Below are 24,713 nucleotides of genomic sequence, written 5' to 3' on the forward strand. Positions count from 1 at the left end.
CATATCGTTCTGTTTCAGCTGTTTGTCGTCTCAAGCCCTGCATGCATAATTGTCATGCATTTGACATTTGTGAACATTGCATTTACATAAGCGGCTTACAATTACTTTGTTTCCCCCCCACAACTTTTATTTCGTAGTATAAATCACAGTATATAAATATCCATATATAATAACACATCAGTGATTAATACATGAATAACATTTTCTCCAAAACATGTAATTGTTGTATTGCCTCTTAACAGCACATTTAAATGTTTACAGTAAGCTTTTGTTAAGAGATTGTACTGTAGTTAGCCAACTGAGTGTTTTGAAAAATGTGTTTAGTAGCTATATTAGCCACTTGGCTAGAGTCTTGATTTTGTGCTTGGAAACCAACATAGTCATTAAATGTACAAATATGGATCTTTTTAAACAGAAAAAGTACAGAAACAATCAGTCACAAACAAACTAAATTAACAAAAAGAAAAAAGGTAAAGGCTTGCATAATCCCTGCAGTCAAACATCAACTGTGTTTCAATATGGGGATATGTTTATAAATGGAATGTGAATGCATCATGCACATACTGTATGATTGGCCCTTTGTTACAGCCCTCCCAATTGTCTAATCAGTTTAGCAAATGTAATTCATGTAAATTATCATTACTTGCATACGAATATTTTAATTTTAAAATCTTATAAAAAATTTTTTTTCATATATTGCAATCTAACAAAACAACACTTTTTAGATTCTGCAAATATGTCTAATATCTGTTCTTTCATGCAACTATGACTATAGAAATGTTAAAAATAGGCTACATTAAATTATTCCAAATGGCAAACATGGGGAGAAATGAGAACCTCTAAATAGGCACCTGATCCTTACAGTAGGCTATTTCACAATATTCTTTTTTTTTTTTTTTGGGGGATTTTCTATTCAATATAGTAAAAAGCCTTTTGACAGATATGCCCTTTTCTTTTTACATAACGAAACGAAATACAGGACGATTCGATGGCACTGCAACTGCCTGGGCTGGACTGCATTGATTAGCTGCTTTTCAATTACTGCTGAAAAGAAGAAGAATTGCAGCCTACATACTGTACATGTCAGTGCTAACAACAAAAGACGAAAGAGTGAAGGGTCATCAAGACTTTAGTTCCTAAACTAAAAAACACAGTTGCCAAAGTATAAAATTATATAAAACTAATTCCTTAATACACCGTGCTAAACCTAATGTGATATGACACTGATTTAGTGAGTCCCTTACTTTTTGAATAATTTCACAATCATTAAAAAGGAAGCATGTATTCTGATATGGTGAATTTAACTTATATTTCAGTCAAGTGGTTAATTAAAACAATACCATCAAATTGTCTAATATTCAAGTAGATAAGGCACTGGGCCGGCCAATACCTGACCCGAAATGTTTGGAGCCTGTGTGGCCTCTAGCACCAAGTATTTCCTGCAGCTCCACTGTTCACATTTCATTTTTACTTACTGTGACTTAAAAAGTGTAGTGAAGCTGTGTCAGTTACAGTTACACAACTGTAACTGATACAACTACTTAAAAGGGGCTGTGCTCGAAATACTGAAAAAAACAACAACAGTAGTTTGGGACTGCCTTTGGGAAGACCGTTTGCCAATACGTGAAATAGCAACGTTTTTTCAAAGCCACATACACTAACACGCATGCGCAGCCAGACCGGCTCTCATAACAAAGAACAGAGAAGCTCGGATTACAACTTCATTCTCTGCTCTGTACAAAATATTAGTTTGCTCCTATATTATGTTATTCTGAATGTCGAGTACAGCCCCTTTAAAAAAAATGCTTTTTACAAGCTGTTGCAGACATTAAACATGACAGTTTCCTAAATCCGTCCCCCGAACAGCGATTGTCCAATCACAGCTTAGCAACCGTAACTAGCCACTGCAGACAGGCCTGTCAACCTTTGGATCTCTCTCCACACGTTGAAGCAATGTGAATGGTGCCTTTTTATCCTCTTCAAATCAAAAACAGAGTGTAAGGAATCAATTAATTATTATTAATGTGTTTGCCTGCTCTAATGTAAGCTGCAAACGTTAGCATGTCGGGCTAACTAAAGCTATCTAAGGACTATGGTTACCTGCTCCTCAGATCTCTGCAGGGTAAATCCAGACAAATAGCTAGACTATCTGTCCAATCTGAGTTTTCTGTTGCACGACTAAAACAACTTTTGAACATAAACATGTTCCACCAAAACAAGTTCCTTCCAGAAACAATTTTGCAGCGCCGCCCATGACGATGGTGATTGGTTTAAAGAAATGCCAATAAACCAGAGAACGTTTTTCTTCCATCCCGGAATGCTGTGTGGACTAGCCAGACCCTCCTCCGCAGCGCTGTGGAGGAGGGTCTGGCAAAGCGAGACTACTCACAGCTGAACTCATTACCTGAGATACTATCTGAGCGTTACGTTTGCTAAACACATCGGTTAGTCAACATCCCTGAGGCCTATTTGTTTTTTATCATACGCATAATACTAGGGCTAACTAGCTCAGGGGTTGCCAACTGTTTCTTTTTTACATGAATCATCAGCTTGTGAGGATGCTGACCTCTTGCCTGGGACATGAAGCTTTAGCCTCAGTCTTTTAGCACAATATCTTGTACGTAGCCGTCAAGTGCATTTTCAAGACCTCAGTTTTTGGGTTCTCATTTTAAAACGAGTCGGCTTGAAACACTGTGTTTTTAAACAGCTCGTCGAGCTAACACTAGCTTAGTTGGCTAGCTACAGCTGCTACAATTTGCCAGCAACAGTTGGCATTTCAGTTGGCAAAACCGACGGCCACATACTAGAAATGAGAGGCTGCTTTTGTCTACTTCCGTCTGAAATCAAGGACCCATAGTTTCAAAAATTACTCTTAATTTAAATGGTAAATCTGCGAGACTGAAAAGCTCGACAGGTGTAGCAACAGTAGCTAAGCTGGGTAACTAAGGGGGGTGGGGCTTAGCAAACTCATTATTTTTAAATGTCACATGAAGCATTTATGCACCACTTACTTTTTGCGCCATAACATTTGCACCACATTATACTTAAAAACCACATTGTGAATTGTATACCTGTTTGTTTTAATGTAACTGTTAGTTTCTGCTGCTGTCAATAAAATGAAAGCATTGTACCAACCACAAAGGTTAATGTGTGGTTTATCTACATGTGTAATAATGCACTATGAAGCTGGCTACACTGATAGCAGAGCCCTAATGTAGGCCAACAGCTGTTAAAAAGAAATCTAGATTGATTCTTAATTCTGGTCAAACTGTATAATATAAAATGTGCAAACAAATATTTACATTCTCATTGATTTGCTATGAGAGAGGCAATGCTTTGTTTCCAATTCCTTTTAGAGCTGTATAATAATGTCACCAGCACAAACATGCAGAGTTTTGGAGTTGGACTAATTTCATTCATAATTAGTCTGTAGTGATGAGGAACTCAGGAAAGGGCTCAGATTATTGACTTTAAATGATGATTTATATTTCACCAGTGTTCCCGTTGATGAGTGGTTACTTTGCTGCGGCTCAGCGGCGAGACGTCCTGCTGGAGCGGGAACGCTGGCTGCAGGTTCTGCAGCACTGCGCTCGTACGTTGGGCAAGTGGCAGCGGCCGAGCCAGCGGAGAGTCTGACAGAAACGAAATGTTACCCGGTCGCGAAGGCAAACTGCTCCTGTGTGGGAGAGGGAGGGAGAGAGAGAGAGAGAGAGAGAGAGAGAGAGAGAGAGAGAGAGAGAGAGAGAGAGAGAATTAGATACAGACTTCACTGGCACAATGTCTGTTAAGCCTCTTAACATCATATGACATGCCCATTAAGTTGAACAGTGACAGGTGTGAGTAGTCCCACACATTCTACTCATGCTCAGGTTTAGAGACCTACTGAGGATTTCTTTCTGATCAGAGCTTAAAGATGTGTGACAAATTAACAAATATTCCTAGTAGAACAAGTGTCTCTGTTCTTTTAGATTCAATACTTTATTGCCATACAACTCGGTTCACGTTGCTTGGAATTTGCTTCAGTGTGCTCATGACAGGACATCAACAAGATACAACAAAAACAGAGAGCTAATATATACACATATGGTATCTCCCACACGGGATCACACTTGACACAGGCAGTTAAAAAAAACGCTCACCACACCGCTCACCACATACCTGGATGACAGTCCAGGAGGCTATAGTGACAGATGTCAAGGTTAAAGGGACATGTTCCACAACTTTACAATTAATAGATAAAAAAGTATGTACTGGCATAAAAAAACATATAGAAAAATATTATAAAACCGGTGTAAAGAGATGTGCAATGTATTCAGGCTTGTTAGGGGAACCTTTTTTCATGAATGAATTAGAAATTGACTTGAAAAAGTGTAACACAATCAACAGATTAAAAAAATTATTTAAATATAAGGGGATTAACAAATATAAAACAGAAGTGTGAATACCAGAAGGTGTACAAAATGTATTGGACTTCTTGTGTTGTACTGGGGTATATAGTGTATACTTAGTTTCTGTAACTTTAATTTTTGTATGGAAAAATATACTTTTATGTAAAAAGGGTCTGTGTAATAAGCTCCGGATTCAGCCTACACCTTTTCGGTCTTGTTTGTTTCTTGTCGCTATGTATGTTTGACTGTTGTGAGTTACAGATGACCGAAAAAAAGAATTAAACTAAACTAAACATGAGGTGCTGGTACAGAGATGGAGATTGCGGTTTTGTGCATTTAAAAAAAAAAAAAAAAAAAAAAAAAAAAGACTGACAACACAAGTGGATAAAAATAAAACACAAATACAGTACATCCAATGGACCATAAAATAAGACAACTCAACTCAAAACGTTTGCTTTGTCAGAGCAGAGGGCAACCTATTGCACTATGATTACCAAAACAAAAGGGTACGTTTGGGTACACAGGTTTGTATCCGTCAACCAGAGCACACAGCAGTTACAGCAGAAGCATGAAATTGAAAAACCAGTCCAGACAGCCATTTGAGCGTGGGCTGTTATTGAATCGTCACACGTTATCAGACACTCACTGTTTCAGATTCTGATGTTTTTAGTAAAGAAAATACCAAAGCTGTGGGGGACTGTGCAGATGGCCATTTTAGAAGAGATACCAAAAATAAAAGTGTTATATTAGTGGGCAAAAAAACAAACAAATCAGTATCATCTACAGTAGATCCCATTGTAAATATGCTTTCCTTAGCTTTAACCAGGTTTTAAGTTCTACAATTGTTCTGATATGACTCTAAATCAACTTTAAAATGACTTATCTTGTTCACGCATCTGACACAAAAGTAATGCACCTTTTAAGATGTGGTAAACCACTGCAGTACATTAATTAAGAAGTATTGGCACTTCTTGGCAGTTAAGAATATATGTTGCACATCATCCTTCTCTCACTTTTGCAATATGTTGTTTTATAATACAGCAGAAATACTGATAAAACAAAGACCGCAAAAAGACTGACACTAGTAGTAGTGACCTACAGATTTTTCTGTGTCTAGGAAAATGGTCAACACAACAGTCTTGGTATTAAATATTAGATTATATGCGACGAGCTGTCACCTAAATTAAAATCTTCATTTGTCCAATATCCCTTTGAGATATCTCAGCCTTGTGTACAGATTGACAATGTGACCTGAGGAACGGTCAGAGGGTCATCAAAAGCATTACCATCGTCTGAGCCCCATGATCATTCACACATTTCATGAAGATCTAACATTATCTTTTTAAGAAAGCGTTGGACAAATGGAAAAGTGAAGTGTCATGGTGGCACTAGAAGCAAAGTCAGGGTATCCTCAAACATTAAAAATAAAACGATTAGAAATCATATCAAGACAATGCATCATAATTTCAATCCAAAAATATGAATTTTGGACCAAAAACTTAGGTTAAGGTTAAGACCTGGATCTACATTGAGATTTTGGGGGTCTAAGGAAGCACTCTGAATTGCCATGCTCAGCAACAAGCTTGCACCCATGGTTGCACACTGTACTAATGAACCCTCTTGTGAAAAGCAATTCTCAAAACTCCAGAGTGCAGAATTTCCAATGTTACCAAGATCAGAGAAACTCCATGACATCAATGGGGTACGAAGGCCACAGCTGCAACTTAATACACAGCATTTCCTGTTTTCTATACACCCCCATTTGCGATCTTTGACCCGCTCACCAACATGCCCTATATAGAGCAGTAAGTAACAAAAGGCAGCAGTGGAACTTCCGCAGTCATCAACAACATTGATTTGAGTGAGAAGGAAAACCTGTACACGGGGAGCCCCTCTTCAGCCCCTCACCCTATGCATCAGTATCATCAGTAGATGTGGTTTTGCATTTGTTTTCTACAAATAAACATCTTATGGTCCAAGGGTCATGGAGGGTTAATTACAGCATAATGAAAGGGCGAGCCAGGGAACAAATAATCTGAATAAAGAACATAGAGAAGGGCTGTTGAATGATCTTCAGTACATAGGGAATGGAAATAACCAACATTGAACACTGCATAAGCACAAAAGACACCAGATCTATGTAAAGCAGTGTATATCAAAAGCGCCACCTTTATGTCTTCTTCTTCAATTTTAGGTACAAAAGACAGGATAGGTAGAGGTGTTTATTGAACCGTCACTGCACAACAACAGTAGTGCTGCTGAACTGTCAATAATAAACTTATTGTGGTCTGCCACTTACTGATGAACATAAATATATAATAATATAACAAGTTGTGAACATTGACCCATATAAGTTGATATGGGAAACTTCTTGGCAAACAGTTCACATCCAGCAGCTACAGAGCAATTATTATTCATTTGGAGTCGTGTTTCTGTAAGTCCAATATTCACTCTATTTTAGCTCTGTTTTTGGTCTCTACCAACTCCTGAGCAAATAGTGTACAGTGGGTTTTTAGAACTTTCTCATTCATAGCAGCTGCCTGCTGCGGCCCGAAAACCACGTTATGAGAGCGGTGAGACTAAACAAAATAGTAAAGTTGCCGGACAACCAAACTATAAGCTGTAACTCTGTAAAGCCACGTCTCACCAGAGAGCTAAATTCAATTCTAAATGTATAAATACGCTACCTGGATAGTTTACGTTTTTCTTTTAATATGCCCAAATTAAGGCCTGGTGTTTGTTGCCATATACAGTATGGACATGTATTTTCTTCAGTGTTTTAAAGAAAATAGCCCCAGCTAAGATTTAAGAGCTTAGAAACATTACAAACAGACTTACTCATTTTTAAAGAGATTTTTGATATGAATTCTAAAACAAATCCATAAGCTCAATGATGATTTACCTCTATACACCTATACAAAAAAAACAAAAAAACAATGAAGCTCATTAGCTCCCGACGTTAACTCAGTGCTGTGGGATTCTGTGTCTGCAGGGAGATCTTCAGACTGAATACAGGTCATTCATCCACTTGAACTTCTTCTATTCTCCCTTAGGCTTTTTCAAGGCACCAGATCATAGACTGTATGTTAAAAATTACTCTTAGCTTGCATACAAAGAGGCGCCATGAATCATAGATCACTTATGCCACAATGTTCCCAGATTTCTTTTTAAACAGAAAAATAAGTCAATGCAGCCCTGAAGGTAACAGAAACAGGCTCATACACACTTACATTTTCTAGTAGAGCTAGTGGTTTAAATTCTGCATCGCTGCAAGGACATCATTTGTGAGTTTCTGATATGTATGCATAATGCAACAAATTGAGATCGGATTAAGAAGACCTCAATGTTAGGGACAAGGCAGAGCTGTAGTCAGAAACATTTGTCTAGTCCAACATGAGACAGAACTCAGTGGGGGTTTGGGTCAAGACAAAGACCTCTGCCAAGACCAAGTCTAAACTAGGAACTAACCAGCACCCAGTCACATCTTATTTACCTAGCAATATTTGGTATTCTACACAGGTTTATTACCATACCATTCAACACTGTCTGCAAACAATAAAATAATGAAAACAAAGATTAAGCACTTCATTCTGATGAAATCTGCATCAATTTATGGTGGAAATGTCTTAATTAATGTAAAGGAAAACACAGGTGACAATTCAAAATATAAAAACATAATGGAATATAATGCTATTAGCTCTCAGGGCATTCTGTATTGCTTTTCAAATATTTATGAGTCAACACGCATGTAGGAATGATTTACTCTCTGTCCTCTTTTGTGTGTTTTGTTTTGGGAAGTGACCTCTTTAAATGTGCATGTGGCATCTGTTCACATTAACGACACATTCATTAATTTTTATTAATTTATAAACCCCTGGACTGTAATAGCTCAGATGTGTTTCAGTTTTCTGCTTATGTTCAAAACGTTTAAAACACATTTAAAACATATCCCACATATCTGCATATCACACTGCAGTCCAAACTTTGAACTTGTTTTCATTATAAATATATAACTGGAGGCGCACAATGAATATCAAATTAGTGCATAGGACAATTTTAGGTATCAGAAAAGTGGTAGGGACATATCCCCACCGTCCCTACAATAAATTATGCCCATGCAGATCAGGGCGAAGCGGAGGCTTGATTTGCCTGCATTAATTGTGCTGGCTGTAACAAGGGAAGTGGAAGAGAGAGGGGCAGGGGCTCGTGCGACCTCGCAGAACTCAAATGCAGTTGTCGGGCATTGCGACACGCTTTTGATTGACAATTGATGCCATGGGCCAAACATAAAATTAGAAAAAGCAATAGAAAAAAAATTCCTGCAAAAAGGGCACTTATCTAGTCAGAGGCCAAAAGGTGCACGTACCTGCAGGCAGAAAGCAGCTGAAATTAATTCATTTTGAACACATGTACATTTCTTCAGTGGTCAGAGCTCAGGATCAGAGGGTTTAGTGACTGTACGCTGCAGTTTAGGTTGTAGGGGGACGTACAGTACAGTATCGCAGAGTGAGCACTGAAAAGAGCTTCAGTTTGATACATATATGGGAGAAAATGTCACTAATGGCTCAATATGTCATACTGTTTTTTTTTTCTTCTAGTAAATATAGGCCTATCCATGCTCCAAAAGCACATGTGCAGTCCTTGTGAAGGATGGACTTCATATTATCCCCTACTGCTAAGAAAATCAACCACTGCTTCCTAGTGGGATATTAATGACCTGCAGCCCAGATGTTTTGTCAGACAGGCACAGATAAATGGAAATCTGTCTTGGGTTCACACAGCTGCACACGTGGCCTTACACATGTATTGTGTTACTGCACTGGTTTCACATTAAACTGATGAGAGTCACAGCTTCTGTGTGCAGCTTACAGTCCACGTAACAAGTAACATATACATATATATATATATATATATATATATATATATATATACATACATATATATATATATATATATATATATATATATATATACATATAACATATACATACATATATATATATAAATAATACATATAATATATATATAATATAAACATACATATACATCAAATATAGAGATAATAACAACACTGACATACATACACACACACATAACAGAGAGAGTATACTGAGAGATATACCGAGAGAGCACGAATGGACACAGTGGAAAACCAGGACAGTATATACTAAAAATAGCATAATGGAAGCCGCAAATGCATTGTATATAATAATGAAATGGAGCAACTAAATTAACATAATGGAAACTGACGCAACTTGTGAGGTAAGTGGATGAGTAATTAAAATAAAATTTAAAAATAAATTTTAAAAAATTTTTTTTTAAATAAGTTAATAATATTAACAACAGCAGAGAGCAGAAGAGGAACTGTACCATCTTGCGTGGGATCGTAGGAGCCGCGCCCTTACATTTCAATGCTCGAGACAAGGAAAATAACGTGGGGCATGTATGACACATGGAAAGAGCTTATCGAGGACATGAAAGGACCCTAAGTGAAATTACAGGACATGTTGAGTTGAGACATTTGAGGTTCTCTTTTTTTATTTTGATGGTTTGACACAGATACCATTTCATATTTAGAAAAAAAAAAAAAAAAAATACTGGTTGGTAATATTTTTTTCTCTATGTGTTAAAAATTTTTTTTTTTAAAACAAAAAAAAACATTTATAAAAAGATTTTTTCACCTGATCTGCAGCAGAACACGGAGGAACAGAGAAAAAAAATATTGCATGGATGATATGACCACACATGGTTCCAGTTTAAAACACACATGAATTTGTACATGGACACACATGATGTCAGACATTTGACATGTGGAATATTTACTATTAAAATGAAAAAACATAAAGCAGACAAACACAGGAAATAATAGAAAATGGACACAGTGACAGAAGAACTAAGAAACACAAAATTGAACTGAGACACAAGAAAATTGAAAAAGCAATATACAGCTACATGAGCCACATGTTCATATTCACTTTTTTTTTTTTTTTTTTTTTACAGGTGAAGCTGTGCGGACCATTTCTGCCTGAAAAACTGAACAAAAGAAGCTGCTGTAACTCAACTTTTCTTTCAGACATGCATGTGCACTTCAAAAAATAAAAAAGAAAAAAAAACACGTCTAGTGTAAACATGGGACCTTTAAGTTATAAGACATGTTTTTTTAAGAGACATATACCAACTTTGGTTTAAAAGGTTTGAGTAAGTAAAAAGCACAAGATAGGAATAAGTGAAGACATGGAATGAGAGCAAAAGAAGACTTGCAGACCTAAAATGTTTCTGTTTTGAATGAGTTGCTTTTCATTCAAATTCTTCTTCTCTTTTTTTTTTTTTTAATATTTTTTCTCTCTTTTTTATACACTGCCTGGTAAACAAAGAAGACCTTTGATGCTACTGTAGTCAGCCTTTCCACTGGTCTTGTGATGTGGCATCAATAGAGGAAGAGCTGGTGGTTTCCCAGTGATATCAGTGCTGCTGTTGATGAATGGCAAAGTGCACTGCTTTATATGTATGTATGTATGGTCAAAAAGGGCTGGGGCCAGACGGTTTAATATAGAATACCACTGAAATAAATGTATTGTATACATAAACCATTAGGGGTACCTTCTTGATAAATTTTCTCAAAGTTTAAATTTGTAATTCAAAACATTCTCTTTTTATACACCTCTGTGTATTTTGTCCATTTTGTGTGTTCCTTATGTCCATTCTGTTGGATTTCTTTTTTTAATGATCAATTTTTTGAGAACAGACAAACACAATTGAACAAGAACAACAACCCTCTCCCACACCCTATCTTCTGTTTATAAAAACATATAGACAAAAACAGACAGCGCTGAGCTATCATTTTCTTGGTTGCGGTTGATCCGGCTAGCCATATTTTCTTCTGTCTCTCAAGTAGGTGTAATTTAGAGTCACCATTAAGTAACAAAACAATTGGGTCAGTAGGAAGTCGACATCTTATCACATCAGATATTATTGATGTTGTTTTATTCCAAAACTCATGCACCTGTTCACACTCCCAGACTATGTGCAGGAAAGTTCCAGTTTGTTCAGGTTGGCAGAACGTGCAATAGAGAGTAGGAATGGCTTTAGAGACGTATCTCTTCTGAGCAGTCCAATATGTCCTATGGCATATGTTGAAGTGGATCTGCTGTTGATTTGGGTTCTTGGAACAGTGGGAAATGTTTTCCCAAACTGTCTCCCAATTAATTACGTTCCCCTCGGGCTCAGCTCTCGCTCCCATTTCTTTACTATTGGGAGTTCTCCTACAGATACTTGCATCAGTTTAGCATAAATCCTGGACACTAGTCCTCTCACTGGAGAATCAACAAGCCATTTAATGATTGGGTGCATCTCAAGACTGTTCCCCCATGATACTCCATAACATTTTAGGGCTGATCTTAAGCGAAGATAAAGGAAGAAGGATGTCCTAGGGACCTCAAAGCTAGCTCTCAGGTCTTCAAAACTTAATATACCTTCATCATTGAATAGCTGGTCTAGAGTAGAAATACAGGGCTCCAGACTGCAACCAAAATTTGTAAGCGTGCGACTGAATTTTACATCCAGTCACACATGTGCGACCAGTAAATTTGCCCCCCCCCCTTTTTTTTTACAGATTAAACGTGGACATTTTGGTACCTGAGAGCTTGTAAGCGCAAGCTTATCTGTCCTCTCTTCCTCTCTGCACACATGAAGAATCCCAATTCACTTCCACTGCTACACCGATGATGTCCAGATCTACATCTCTACCAAATCCATTACCACAGCTACATTCTCCACTCTGACCAACTGCCTCCCCGATATTCAAACCTGGATGCAAACCAACTTCCTCCTCCTTCTTTCACCTTAAAAACATTGCCCATCTCCGCCCATCACTCACCTTCTCTGCTGCCGAAACTTTGATTCACGCCTAAATCACTTTCAGAATTGACTACTGCAACAGCATCCTTTATCCCCCCGTAACCTCCGCTCCTCTGACGCAAACCTCCTCTCCCCACCACTCAGGACCAAGCACCATAACTGGGGTGACAGAGCTTTCACCATTGCAGTCCCCTCCCTCTGGAACTCCCTACCCATACACATCCGTGACTGTTCTGACCGGGACACATTCAATAGTCTTACATTTCTCACCTGATAGTTACTGGGTTTTATTGTTTTTAATTGCTTTTAATATGCTTGTTTTAGGTGTTGGTTTAATGCTTATCTTTTTTTAATGTGCTATATGTGCTGGTTTTACTGTAAAGTATATTTGAGTACCATGTAAAGCACTATATAAATAAAATGTATTATTATTATTATAATATCAAGAACATCTGTGACAGTGGTATTAAACCGAGTAACTAGCTCATCTGTAGAAAGAGAGGTGGAGGTTATCTCTGTAGGGCTAGCAAAAGGACAAGCTATGAAAGCATCAGAAAATTGCCTAGCAGTGGACGAGTTCAGTGATCGGATGTAGCGATCTGGCAAGCAAGGTTGAGGTAATGGATTAGAATGTGATGCATTAAAAATCACAGCTTTATGGTCAGATAGACTAGCAACATCCAGCTCAATATTTAAAACAGGAAAACCTAATGATAAAACAAGATCCAGTGTATGACCATGTTTGTGTGTGGGATCAGTTACAGACTGAATGAGTCCACAATTTGTAGAAACTGGCTAACTAAAGGCTTTGATGGACAACAGACATGGATATTAAAATCACCAAGTATTAAAATCTTATCCGAGTTGGGCACAATCATGAATAGAAACTCAGAAAATTCACTGATGAAGTCCTTATTGTACTTTGGGGATCTATACACCAGTGCACAAATCAGTGGGCAGGACAAATCAACCTTAAATGCTTGCACCTCAAAACTAGTGTACTTATCAACTGGCAATTGACGGCATTTATAGCGTATTTATAGCGTTATTTTTGAAGATTGTCGCTAAACCCCCACCCCTGCCAGTGGATCTGGGAGAGCTAAAAAAAAGTCACAATCACCAAGGGAGAAATCAGTGAAAAGGCTTAGATCACCAACATCCAGCCAAATTTCCGTGACAAATAAAAAGTCTAGATCACGTGATAGAAAGAAGTCATTTAAAATTAATATTTTGTTCAAAAGTGATTGGACATTCAACAATGGGAATTTGATAGGGATGGTATCCACAGCCTGCGCTGATACTATTCAATCATTTGAACAGTCAAGGCAATGGAGATTACCATAGTTGACTCCTCGTCTTCTGCGGCCAGGGGAGTGATGATGTCCTCGGATGTTTGTAATTCTTGTGGAAATGATAATGGAGGTAAAATTGATTGCCCTGTTAGACTGAGGACCAGTTCCCTGACTTGTGTAGGGTTTGTTATGAAGTGAGTCATGCTCTAACATTAGACAAGCTCTGTGATGATCGGAGCAGCTCATGAGGTGGGTGTTTATAGAAGGTGACAAGGGAGAGTAGGTAGTAACTGACAAGGGGGGCCTGCAGGGGGAGCTCTCAAGGGTAACGTATGCTTCTACTGCTGTAGAGGAAGAGGGGCGTGACTGGGGCATGTGCTTGTGCACATGTGCGCAAGATGTAAACAGTCAAGTCACAAGTCTGAGTCTGGAGCCCGTGCTGAAGATTACCGCAGAGCATTTGGCTGCTCTGTTTATTGGGGTGAATTCCATCTCTGCTAAAAAGAGAACGGTGTTCCCAAAACAAATTCAAATTGTCAATAAAACCTATGTTGTGGAGCCTGCAGGCAGAATGAAGCCAAGTGCTAAGACTGAGGAGTTGGATAAAACGTCCTGCGCCGCGACCAACAGACTGAAGTGGACCAGAAATAAAAACACACTTTCCAGTGCTCTTCAACGCATCAAGGTTAAAATCCTGTTTTGTAAGTTGACTTTCATGACCTGCAATGGAGCACAATATGTTTGATGGAGGTCAGGAGTGAGGGTATCAGGTCCACAAGTTTAATCAGAATGTCTGCAACCCTGGGAAAGCAGTGTGTGACTGCATTAAAAAATTGTATGCCCCGTGTGATGGAGCCACCGATAATAATAGTGGTAGGGGGAAAAAAAGAGGAAGAGGAGTTGGTGTGTTTTGATGGTCGGTATCGTGGAGAAAACATTCAGTGCCGGTCTCAGGGGAACATGGACGAGAAGAAGGAGAGGGAGATTGCCTCAGTGGGGGAAGATTGACGTTAAGGCATTGCATTTTCAGATGCTCTATAATCAAAGTCCTTCAGCAATCACTTGACATGTGGGTCAATAACCTTTTCTCGTATCGTAGTCAAAGTCAAAACTCACAACATTCTCACAACATGGATTTGATGGATCTGACAGAAGGAAGTAAGAAAATCCAAACACCGATCTCAGACGATTTCCTGTGGTTTGGTAATAAACAATGAAATGAAAGATCTGTACACTACAACGTACAATAACGTCTATGTAATTTAAAGCACAGATGTTTTGGGCAGAGCCCCTCTTCAGCATGTAAAAACAAACTATTGATGAACCACCCACAGGTGATCCCCATTTACGCCCATACTGTACACATTCAGCACCCCATCTTCATCAACAATGAAACTGTTGAAATGGTTGACAGCTTCAAATACTTTGGACTCACACTAGACAAACTCACTTTCGACCAGCACACAAGGGACGTTCAAAAAAGGAGCCATCAAAGACTGTCAGCAATCCGTAAATTCAAAGGAATTTGTATTATTCATCTGCATGTCATTCTGTTATGTGTGTACTTTTTGTTTGTTTCTCTGTAAGAGTGCTATGTCCATAACGTGGCCTACGGTTTGTGACAAAGACGTTCCCCTTGGGGACAATAAAATCAAAAGTCTAGTTTGACACAACAGGATACAACTGGTCCTGTTTACAATGGATGGCTGCATGTGGAGTCAAAATATACCACAACAATCCACAAATAATTAGAGAGTCTTCCGCCATGCTGGCAGCTCTGTCAGGCTGAACATAGGCACAGCGGTGCTTTGAGCTACATGTTAACATCAGCTTGCAATCATGCTCACAATGACAATGCTAGCATGCTAATGTTGAGCAGGTATAAAGTTTACCATGTTCCCCATGTTGATTTACTCACCAGAGGGGGCGCTCTCACACTCCTGTAAGTTACATTTCTGGGTGCTTTCAGGGTGCAGCACATGGTCACATTGAGTTTGATCCACTTCTTTGTGTGTGTCAGACTTTGTGTTCACACATTTGATGAGTCGATGCTGCACTCCGCCACCGCAAGAAGCCGAGCACTACAGAGAAAGTTTAGGAAAATGTTAAAATGTTTTACAGACAACATATTTTAATGGATTGTTTCTTACTGCAAAAATTACTTTTGTGTCATGATTTACCATAAAATGTAGTTTTAGTAAAAACAGTAAAAACAGGGCTACTCTTTTGACGATTGGACAGGTTAGATAGTCATCAATTGTTGCTTATCTGAGTGTACTTCACAGTTTTCTGTATTGCCTTTTATCCAATCAGCTATGCCACATATCTGTGGCTCTTCTAGACCCATCAAATACATGTTCCGTTATTTCTCTGATCACTCCTGAATCCTTTGACCAGTCTTTGTTCATCTCCTTCGTCATCAGCAGCCTCCCCGTCAAATGTCAAGGATATGACCTACAGTATTAAGTTCATCATGATGCTGTATCATTGTTTTTCAGTGTGCCACGAAATTCCTCCTGCTTCTTTTCTCTTCCTCCTTTTTTTGTTTTTCCCCACCCACATTCAGTTACCAGGACCGTAGAGGTCAGAGTCTATCTTCAAATAATAATGAATAGGATGTTTAGAAAAAGAAACATTATTATATGAACATTATATGGAATATATATTGACATTATTCTGATGTATGACATCTTTTAGTCATACATACGTGTTTGTGTGTGTGTGTGTTAGTGTGTGCGTTTGTGTACCTCTCCCCATGATCCAGTAAGCCACTGAGTACAAGGCTGGCTATTGCATGATTGGATGTTGCTGGGTTGAAGATCCCCGTCGCATCGATCCTCCTCTGGACAGGTGACAATACGCTGCTGCTCTCCTCCCCCACACACCTCAGAGCACTGAACCACACACACACACACACACACACACACACACACACACACACACACACACACACACACACACACACACACACACACACACACACACACACACACACACACACACACACACACACACACACACACACACACACACACACACGTAATCTATACATTTAGGTGCATACAGCCTTGACTCAGTTGATTGCTGAGCTTGTGTAGTGGTGGAAACTGTACGCATTAAGTTTCTATGGGTGTTATTTACTGTAGTCTGTGCACAATTAAAGAATCATACCAGTATGTATCTTACCATTGCACTGCAAATTGTGCATACTTTATATCACTACCATAGACAACAGGTTTAATTTTTTTAAATGCATTTTCTGAACTTCCACAGAAGCCATTGTTGTTTTGTTTATTTCAGTACAACATAAAAACAAGTTGCAGAAATGTGACGCTTGTTTCAAATAGATAATCCATCAATTGTTACCATTTTGACCTTTTTGTTACGTAATTATTACGTGGTTAAAAGCCCGCTTGTTGGTGAGTCAAAATACTAAGCTACGAAATCAAAGACTCCTTAACAGCATCTGCAAAACGTCACCAAATTCATATTACACTTTTCATGACAACTACAGTATGTTCAACAGTTGGGTTTACTTTTCTGACAATATAGCTTGTGAATGTAATGCTGCTCAGTTGCTCACGCTTAAATCTCAGAACCTCCCACCTGCCCACCCTGAAGGTATCAACCCACACCATTAATACTCAACAATAACATAATAAAAATAACTAAAATGCTTAAAGTGTGTTGTTACTTATCTCAAACTACCTTCACGTCTTTGAAAGTATATTTTTATTCTGCAATGAAATGAATAGAAGCAAATAACTACCAAGAAAAAAGAAAGAAATGCATTTAAAAATCTATTGAAATACACTGAATGGTATCATTTGCCTTGCTTTGTGCAGTAATATAAAGGCAACAAATGAAAATGAAATGTTCTGAAGGTTATCACTCCTGCCCCCATTTAACTTGAAAATACACAGAGCATGTTTTGAGTGGAATTGAGTCCAGCAGAAAACTGCATTTTAAAAAAAGATTTTTTTCACAATGCCTCTCAAATCTTACTCACCTGTCCCCAGGAGGAGGTGTACCAGTCGAGACATGGCTGAAGGTTACAGGTCATTTGGGTTTGTGGCCTGGAGAACATGGCGCGGCAGTGGAAAGGTCGCAGGGGCCTTTTATCCCGCAAGTCAAAACACTGGACCTCTCGTAATTTAATTCCGCCTTCACAATTCTTGGAGCACTGGTAGAAGACAAGGCGTGATTGTTATTCAAACAGCACGCGCAGCTGGAGCTTGTAAGTATCCAGTAGTAATGAGTCTAAAAGGCAACTGGCTTTAATGGCTTTCATCACGTATCCAAAAAGCTACACTGATATGAACGCAGCTGAAGTGATGGGTGGATATCTTTAAGACCAAACTCTGTCCTTTGACTTACTACATAAGATAATCTCTGACCTGAATGCCTAATAACTCTAACTTTATAACTAGAAAATCCTTTCAGGACAACTTTTACACTAAAAGCACTTCTCTCTACCTGACAACCTCATTTGTCCAGTACACTTTAGCTTATTTATGGCTCATCATTTTCAGTGATTTTGAATATTTACTAAGAGTCTACACACATGCTAGGGCTTCTATGAGGCTGTACACAATTCCAGTACTCAGCAGTACTTTGAGCTAAATGAACATCAGATAAGAACTCTGGCATGCTGATGTTTACCAGGTATGTTTACTTTCTACCAGGTATGTTCACAATCTTAGTTTAGCCTGCTAGCATGCTAAAATGTGCTCAATAGCACTAAAAACAAAGTACAGCTGAAGCTGATGGGGATGTCATCTTTGCAGGTATTTGGTCATAGACCAAAGTATTGGACAAAGTGAATTTTTTTCCTGATGGTTGCGCCTTATTTTATACAGTCTATGAGTGGCACTAGAGGAAATGCCACATTATTCAATTTTTTTTTCATTTCAAAGATTTATTTGAAGTTATTACAATTCATCCTGAGGAAACATGAATGTCGATTCCAAATTACTCAAAATTTCAAATGTCAACCTCATGGGGGCACTAGATAAACTTCACTAAAGTGGGATCACTGAAGTCACTAGGATTTATCCTCTGTGGACCACGCTTGTCTGCCAAATTTAATAGCAATTCATTGACAGTTTGTTGAGACATTTCAGTCTGGACCAACCAACCTTTCACCACAGCGCTAGCAAATAAATTCAAAAATCAATGTCATGATAGGAATTTAAAAATAATTTTTTGCATTTCATATACACAAAATCTAAAACATATTCAGTGTAGAAAGATTTAAAATACACAAGTAAAACAATGACCATATCATACATTGGTACAGTAATATAACAAGAAGTCTTACCTTACTCCATTCCTCAACTTTCCATGTGGAGCAGGGGCGCAGATAACATCGCTGAGCTGGCGCAGGCCTCTTGGCCGGATCGCAATCTGAGTCAGAGCCAGTACTGCAGGCCAAAGTCCTCCAGATGGCACCCAGACCACAGCTGGTGGAGCACTGCCCACAAAAGTAGTAACACATGAGAACACTACCTACACTTTATGATTTCAGGGTTGGATGCACAAACAGCTCCAGCATGCACAAGAAACCTCACTGATAGCAATGCAAATCTGGTATTCTGAGATTTTTGCAGGTCAGGCTTTTAAGAATTTTCCTAAAATGCAAATAAATGCAAATTCTTTAAATGTTATGTACAGCAGGAAGCAGAAGCAAACGTTAAATGTGCCATAAAAATGTATTACGTCAACTGACATTAGCTGCATTAACTTTAGGTCAAATAGTGTCTCCAAAGAAACAAAATGTGGGCAGGGACCAAAACTAGACGCTGTGTCTGCATTATAAAAGCAGACATTAAAATATTAATGACACACAGCTGTGCTATGTCCCACAGTTTAAGTACAACACCAGATTGTGTGGAACTCACAGCGCTCCAGTTGCCGGTGACCCAGTGGGTAGCGGTATTTTCCTGTGTGGAGGCTGAAGTTGGGGCAGATGTCGGTACTGGAAGTGGCCAAAGAATAGGTGGATATGTCGGTAAAATGGGCACAACAGGTGTTGGCGATTCCATGTGCTGAACTGGTGTTGTGCGATGTTGAGTGGTTGTTGAGTTTGTTGGAAGCCGGTATGAAGGGCCAGGATCAGTGTTGCTGCTGCTTCTCATCATCGGGGGAACGACTATTTCATTGTAGTCAAAATCAACTGAATCGGACGATGGGACCCGGGATGTGGAATCTGTTCCAGTTCTTTCAGTGAAGGCGGGTTTTGTCGGTATCTGTTTCACTGTAGCTGGCAGGGAATCAGCTGCAGAAGGCTGAGTGGCTCCCTCCAGGCTTGTAGGAGGTATGTTGTCTGTTCCAGGTAATGATGTGGAGTCATCTGAGGCCTCTTGGTTACCTGAGATTAGCAGAAAGGGAATGGGGAATGGAGTGGGTGTCTCAGAGGCAGGAAGTGAGGTTGTACTGAGGTCATGGTCTGTATCCCATGAATTACTAGTGGCATCTACTGTATAAAAATGAGTCTGATCCTTCAATGTGAAGGCAGTTGGAAATATCGCTGATTGACTGGTTGTTTGAGATATTACTGAAACACTTTTGTCCAGATGGACTTCAGTCTTAACCTGAGTTGTAGTTTCTGGTGTGGTTTCAGGCCCCCACACATCCTCATCGTGTGCCTCTTTAAGTGTTTGTGAATGCTGAGTTGTAGACAACGGCGGTGAGCGAGTGGTAGACACAGGCAGAAGAAAATCCTCAGAAAGGAAGTCATCAAAGTTTTCAGAATTTGTTTGTGTGGACTCCTTCGTTGCAGCATTCCCACTGTTCTTTATTTTGTCCAGATTTGTATTCTGTTGCTCTTCCGTTTTTAAAGTGTAGGCAGTGGCCTTTGAGATTGTAGAAATGTTTAAAGTAGCTGAAGGAGCTCCGGTAGTTTCCATGTCAGCATTTTCTTTCACACTGCCAGTTGGCTTGGCCTCCTGTGAAGCATTGGATACGCGACTGTCCCCTGAATCTTTTCCATCACTCTCAAAGTCATCCGCCAAGTCTTCATGGAAGTTGATGAAATTATAGTCGTAGTAAAAATCATCAACTTGAACCCGGTTTTCCGAAGATTGATCGATATTTTCAATGTTATTGTGGTAGTGAAAATCTCCCTCGACAATGTTGTTAAGGTTATTATTATTACTTCTCGGCTGGGCTCTGGTGGTGCTGTATTTGGGAGGAGGTTTGACTTCAGGTATGGAGTTAATTTCATTGAGCACTTCTTTGCTCGACCAGCCACTTCCAGACCAGTCAACACCTCCAAAATTATCCACCACTTGCGGACAGTCCTGGATGTAGCAGGTAGTGACAGCAAGGGGCTTCTTCTGAGGCTCACAGTCACTGCCTGTGTTTCTGGAGCAGGTTACATTACGGTGACGTACCCCGCTTCCACAAGTCAGCGAACACTGCACGGAGGAAAAAGACACAACTTCAGATCATGATTAAGCCAAATTTATACTTTTAAAATGTACTCAATACAAAAAGTTTGGCTTGAGCATGTCAATCTTAATCCTAACAGCTGTGAAGGAAAAAAGCTGATCATCTTTAGTTACCCTAGACTATGGGACTCCTGGGGGTCACAACCAAAGTCATATAACCAGCACTGAAACAACAGTAGCAGCTCTGTGACGTTGTACAGCGAATGCTAACATGCTCACAATGACAATGCTAACATGGTATAATGTTGACCAAGTTCATCATCTTAGCTCAGCATATTACCATGTTCACATTTAACACTAATTAAATGATATAATTAGAATGAGGGGTGGGAAAAATAAAACGCTTCAGCTTTGTTCCACTCCTTTTTCGGACATAATGAACATATTGTTTGTAACACTTTATCGATTTTTCTTTTCCTTTTGGTGTGTTGCAACGCACTTATTGTATTTTTTATATTTTATGTTATTTTCATTATTCATTTTAAATGAAAGAAAGAAAGAAAACTAAACAGAAGGTTGTTAAATATGCCTGTAAATCATGCTTCAGGAAGCATCTTAAAGTTCAGTAATTTATTTCTAAATATTTCTAAAAGGTTGTGTCTATTTGTGAAATAAAGAGATTGATATGACAAAAAATACAAAGAATGTGATCTTGTGTATAGTTGGGGTCCTGCTCACAAACCTGAAGATCTGAGACGCTACAATATGCAGGCTCTGAGCAATCACTAATGTGGGTCTGTCTGCATTGGCAAGTCAAATCTTTAGCTGTAACTAGAAGATAAGAGCATGAATGATTTTCGCCATGATTAGTTAATACATAATTCAACATATTTCTCAGAAAGACCTTTTCAGAAAATGTGAAAGTAGTTATAAGAATTTCTGGCGAAATGAAGAACAATTAGCATTTTGATTTCCGTTTCAAACAGAACAATTGCCGACAAACCAGAACCTCCTACTCAAACGCAGACTCACCTTTGACCAGCTGCCTGTGGTCCAGTCTGATGGGCAGGGGATGTGTGCGTTGCAGGAGGATAGTGACTCAGGTTTGGGTATGTGTTCACATTCACTGTGCTGCAGGGCTTTCTGCTCCTCAGCACTTATTGCCTGGATGCAGAGCACTGACCTTTTAGTCAGACCTGAGCTCCCACAGCTTGCTGAGCATTTCTGCCACTCCCCGAACCACCATCTACACGCAGAGACACACAACATGCAAATGTTTCCAAGTTAATGGTACACTTGTGAAAGAAAATGACAATATTTTACAGCGGTTTAAATTTTGATGACTCAAAGATTCAGATGGCGGTGTTATTAAGGTTCAGTGTGATCGATATTATAGACCCCAAGCACACAATGTTCACATTGTGTCTTCAAGGTGTAAATAGGGTTGCTGGTCAACAGCAATGTCTCAAGTTTTGCTAGATTTTAATAGTAAGATTTCTGCCTGTCAAAACTTTCAGTCCCCAACTCACAAGTTTAGCTACTTCAACTACACTGTTAGAAGCAAAAAGTCAAAAAACAACCATAAGTACTATGCTTACTTTGTAGGAGGGGACAGAGTAGAAAATGCAGGTTGTGTGTGTTGGTGTTATCTAAGCTCAAAGTTTTTAAGCTAAAAGTTTTTAATGTTAGTATAAAAAGTTATATTTGGTGGCAGCAAGTGTGACATTTATTTTTAAGGAAAACACTGCCGGTAACTTTGAAAGTGTAGTTAAAGTGATGAGGTATACGGTTCTTGGTTTTAATGCAAAATTGTGTCTATTTATAAGCCAGTACACACAAAGTTATATTAGGCAAACAAGCAAATAATTACCCATGAAATTGCTGATTTCTAACAGCAGGAATGCATCCGATTACTGCCACTGTTCTCTTATGACAGGCTCAAAGCAATGTGTGCATGCATTGTTTCAAATTCTGTGTGGTGTTTGCAGATTACATAAAAATCTTAACCGTAAGTGTCACAGGAAAAAACAGACTGCAGGGGAATTAGTTCCCCTTTCCACATCATTTAGAAGCTGTGAACACTTTTTGTCACTGATGTTGATGCCTGGCATCATCCAAAGAACTTTCAAAAACACAAATATTGTACTTTCACCATTAATTGTAATATCCACTAAAAGAGTGAACAGTGGCTCAAGGTTGGTGCATTTTGGTGCACCTACAGCATCTGTAGCAAAGGAACTGGTTGCCGATCCATTTGAACAAAAACTGATTTACTACTGATAGTACCACAAGTCAGCGAACCACGGTTTGGTGCAATAAAATATGCGCGATGAAAACTGTGTGAAGAGTGGTGATTCTCAGCAAAGCAACCTGCAGCTGTTTCTAGCCAGCTATGTCACCTCTCATGTCTTCCAACATGTCATTACACATAATAACCATAATTTGTATTAAATTCTGGAAGACTTTAAAAAAAATGTTTGATGGGGGGAGATTACAAGTTTTATTTTCCATAGAGCCCCCCCCCCCTTGTCCTCAGGCGCTCCTTAATGTGGTTCAGTACAAAATGCTCCAAATAGCAGGTTATAAAAAAAACACTTCGACACAACAAGACTCGAGAATGCAAATACTTTTGGAGCAGGTTTAGGTTCAGCTGGAAACATAACAGCTATTTCATGTTTTAGCGCAAAAATATTCACGGAGCAATGTGCAATTAAAGAGACTACAATCATATAAGCCTACTGAATCTTATTATTATAGTTATTTGCATGCTTCTGGCGGATATCTGCATTTTATTTAGCATTTTATTCACGGTTACTACCGTGAAAATCTCACTACAGTACAGTACAGTACATTTACATGCTGCTAAACATCACTGAATACTAAACGCCTCTTTAACTCATTTTTAGGTGCAGCTGTAGGATTTTTTATTTGTTTTGCAATCTGCAATAGCAAACCCCTTTTGGAGATTAAACTTTTACATTTTGAAAGGCTGTCTTAAGATATGATAAAAGTAGTTGAATGGCACCTGGCCTTGCTTGTACAGGTACATGTATCTGACATTTGGAGCAATTAAGGTGGTGCCCGGTGAGTTGTTAAACTGTTCGTGTGAAGCCCAAAGTGAAAGAAACAGCAAAATATGTAATCTTTCTTATGAAAACAGCTATAACATGGACACTTTTTTTTTCCATTTTTAAGAATGCAACCATTATTGGAGAAACTGTTTCTTTGTACAATGTTCTGTTACAATTATTAAATCATGATTTCAATGGCATCTTTCCCATTGTTCAAAAAAACTAAGCTGTGATTCCAGCAGCAACTGTGGGTTTGGTAGCTGGGATAATAGTATAGGCTTCCATGTGCACTACAAGGATAAGTGTTTGCTCCTGCAAGGGTTGAAAAACAAGTGTCTTTATCTGATTTTGGATCAGTGAATACTGCTTGTAAATAACGTCTGGAGGGTAAACTCACACAGCTGGACAGGGATCCTTGTGACAGCTGGTTTGGTTATCGTCAGGCCGGGTTAAAGGGTCACAGAAGTGCTCCTCCACTATCCCAGTTGTCTTTTCCACACAGTGAACAATCTGCCTTTGAACACCTGGGATACCAGTGAGAGGAGAGAGAACCACACATAAACATAGATGACTTCCAGTGTCATCTCTGTCAGAATAATAGTGGGCACCTGGCCGGCCACCAGTAGGTGATTAAAAAGCTGTAGGAGCTAACCAGAAATAACACTACTGAATACAGAACAAAGCATTTTTTTTTTTATTTTGTAAAACCCAGGA

The 24,713-nt window shown here is 38.9% G+C and overlaps 1 protein-coding gene across 1 annotated transcript in view; it reads right to left on the minus strand.

Annotated features, from left to right (window-relative positions):
* Positions 1 to 2,279: 2,279 nt before the first annotated feature.
* LOC120555730 (A disintegrin and metalloproteinase with thrombospondin motifs 7) overlaps positions 2,280 to 24,713 on the minus strand; it is an 85,532-nt gene continuing 63,098 nt past the window's right edge. The window contains 8 exon segments of the mRNA XM_039794737.1: positions 2,280 to 3,676; positions 15,456 to 15,618; positions 16,285 to 16,431; positions 17,547 to 17,720; positions 18,858 to 19,010; positions 19,438 to 20,955; positions 21,961 to 22,174; positions 24,397 to 24,523. Of these exon segments, the coding sequence (XP_039650671.1) occupies positions 3,531 to 3,676; positions 15,456 to 15,618; positions 16,285 to 16,431; positions 17,547 to 17,720; positions 18,858 to 19,010; positions 19,438 to 20,955; positions 21,961 to 22,174; positions 24,397 to 24,523 (2,642 nt within the window). The 3' untranslated portion in view covers positions 2,280 to 3,530.

Source organism: Perca fluviatilis, chromosome 3, assembly GCF_010015445.1.
Source record: "Perca fluviatilis chromosome 3, GENO_Pfluv_1.0, whole genome shotgun sequence".
Lineage (NCBI taxonomy): Eukaryota > Metazoa > Chordata > Actinopteri > Perciformes > Percidae > Perca > Perca fluviatilis.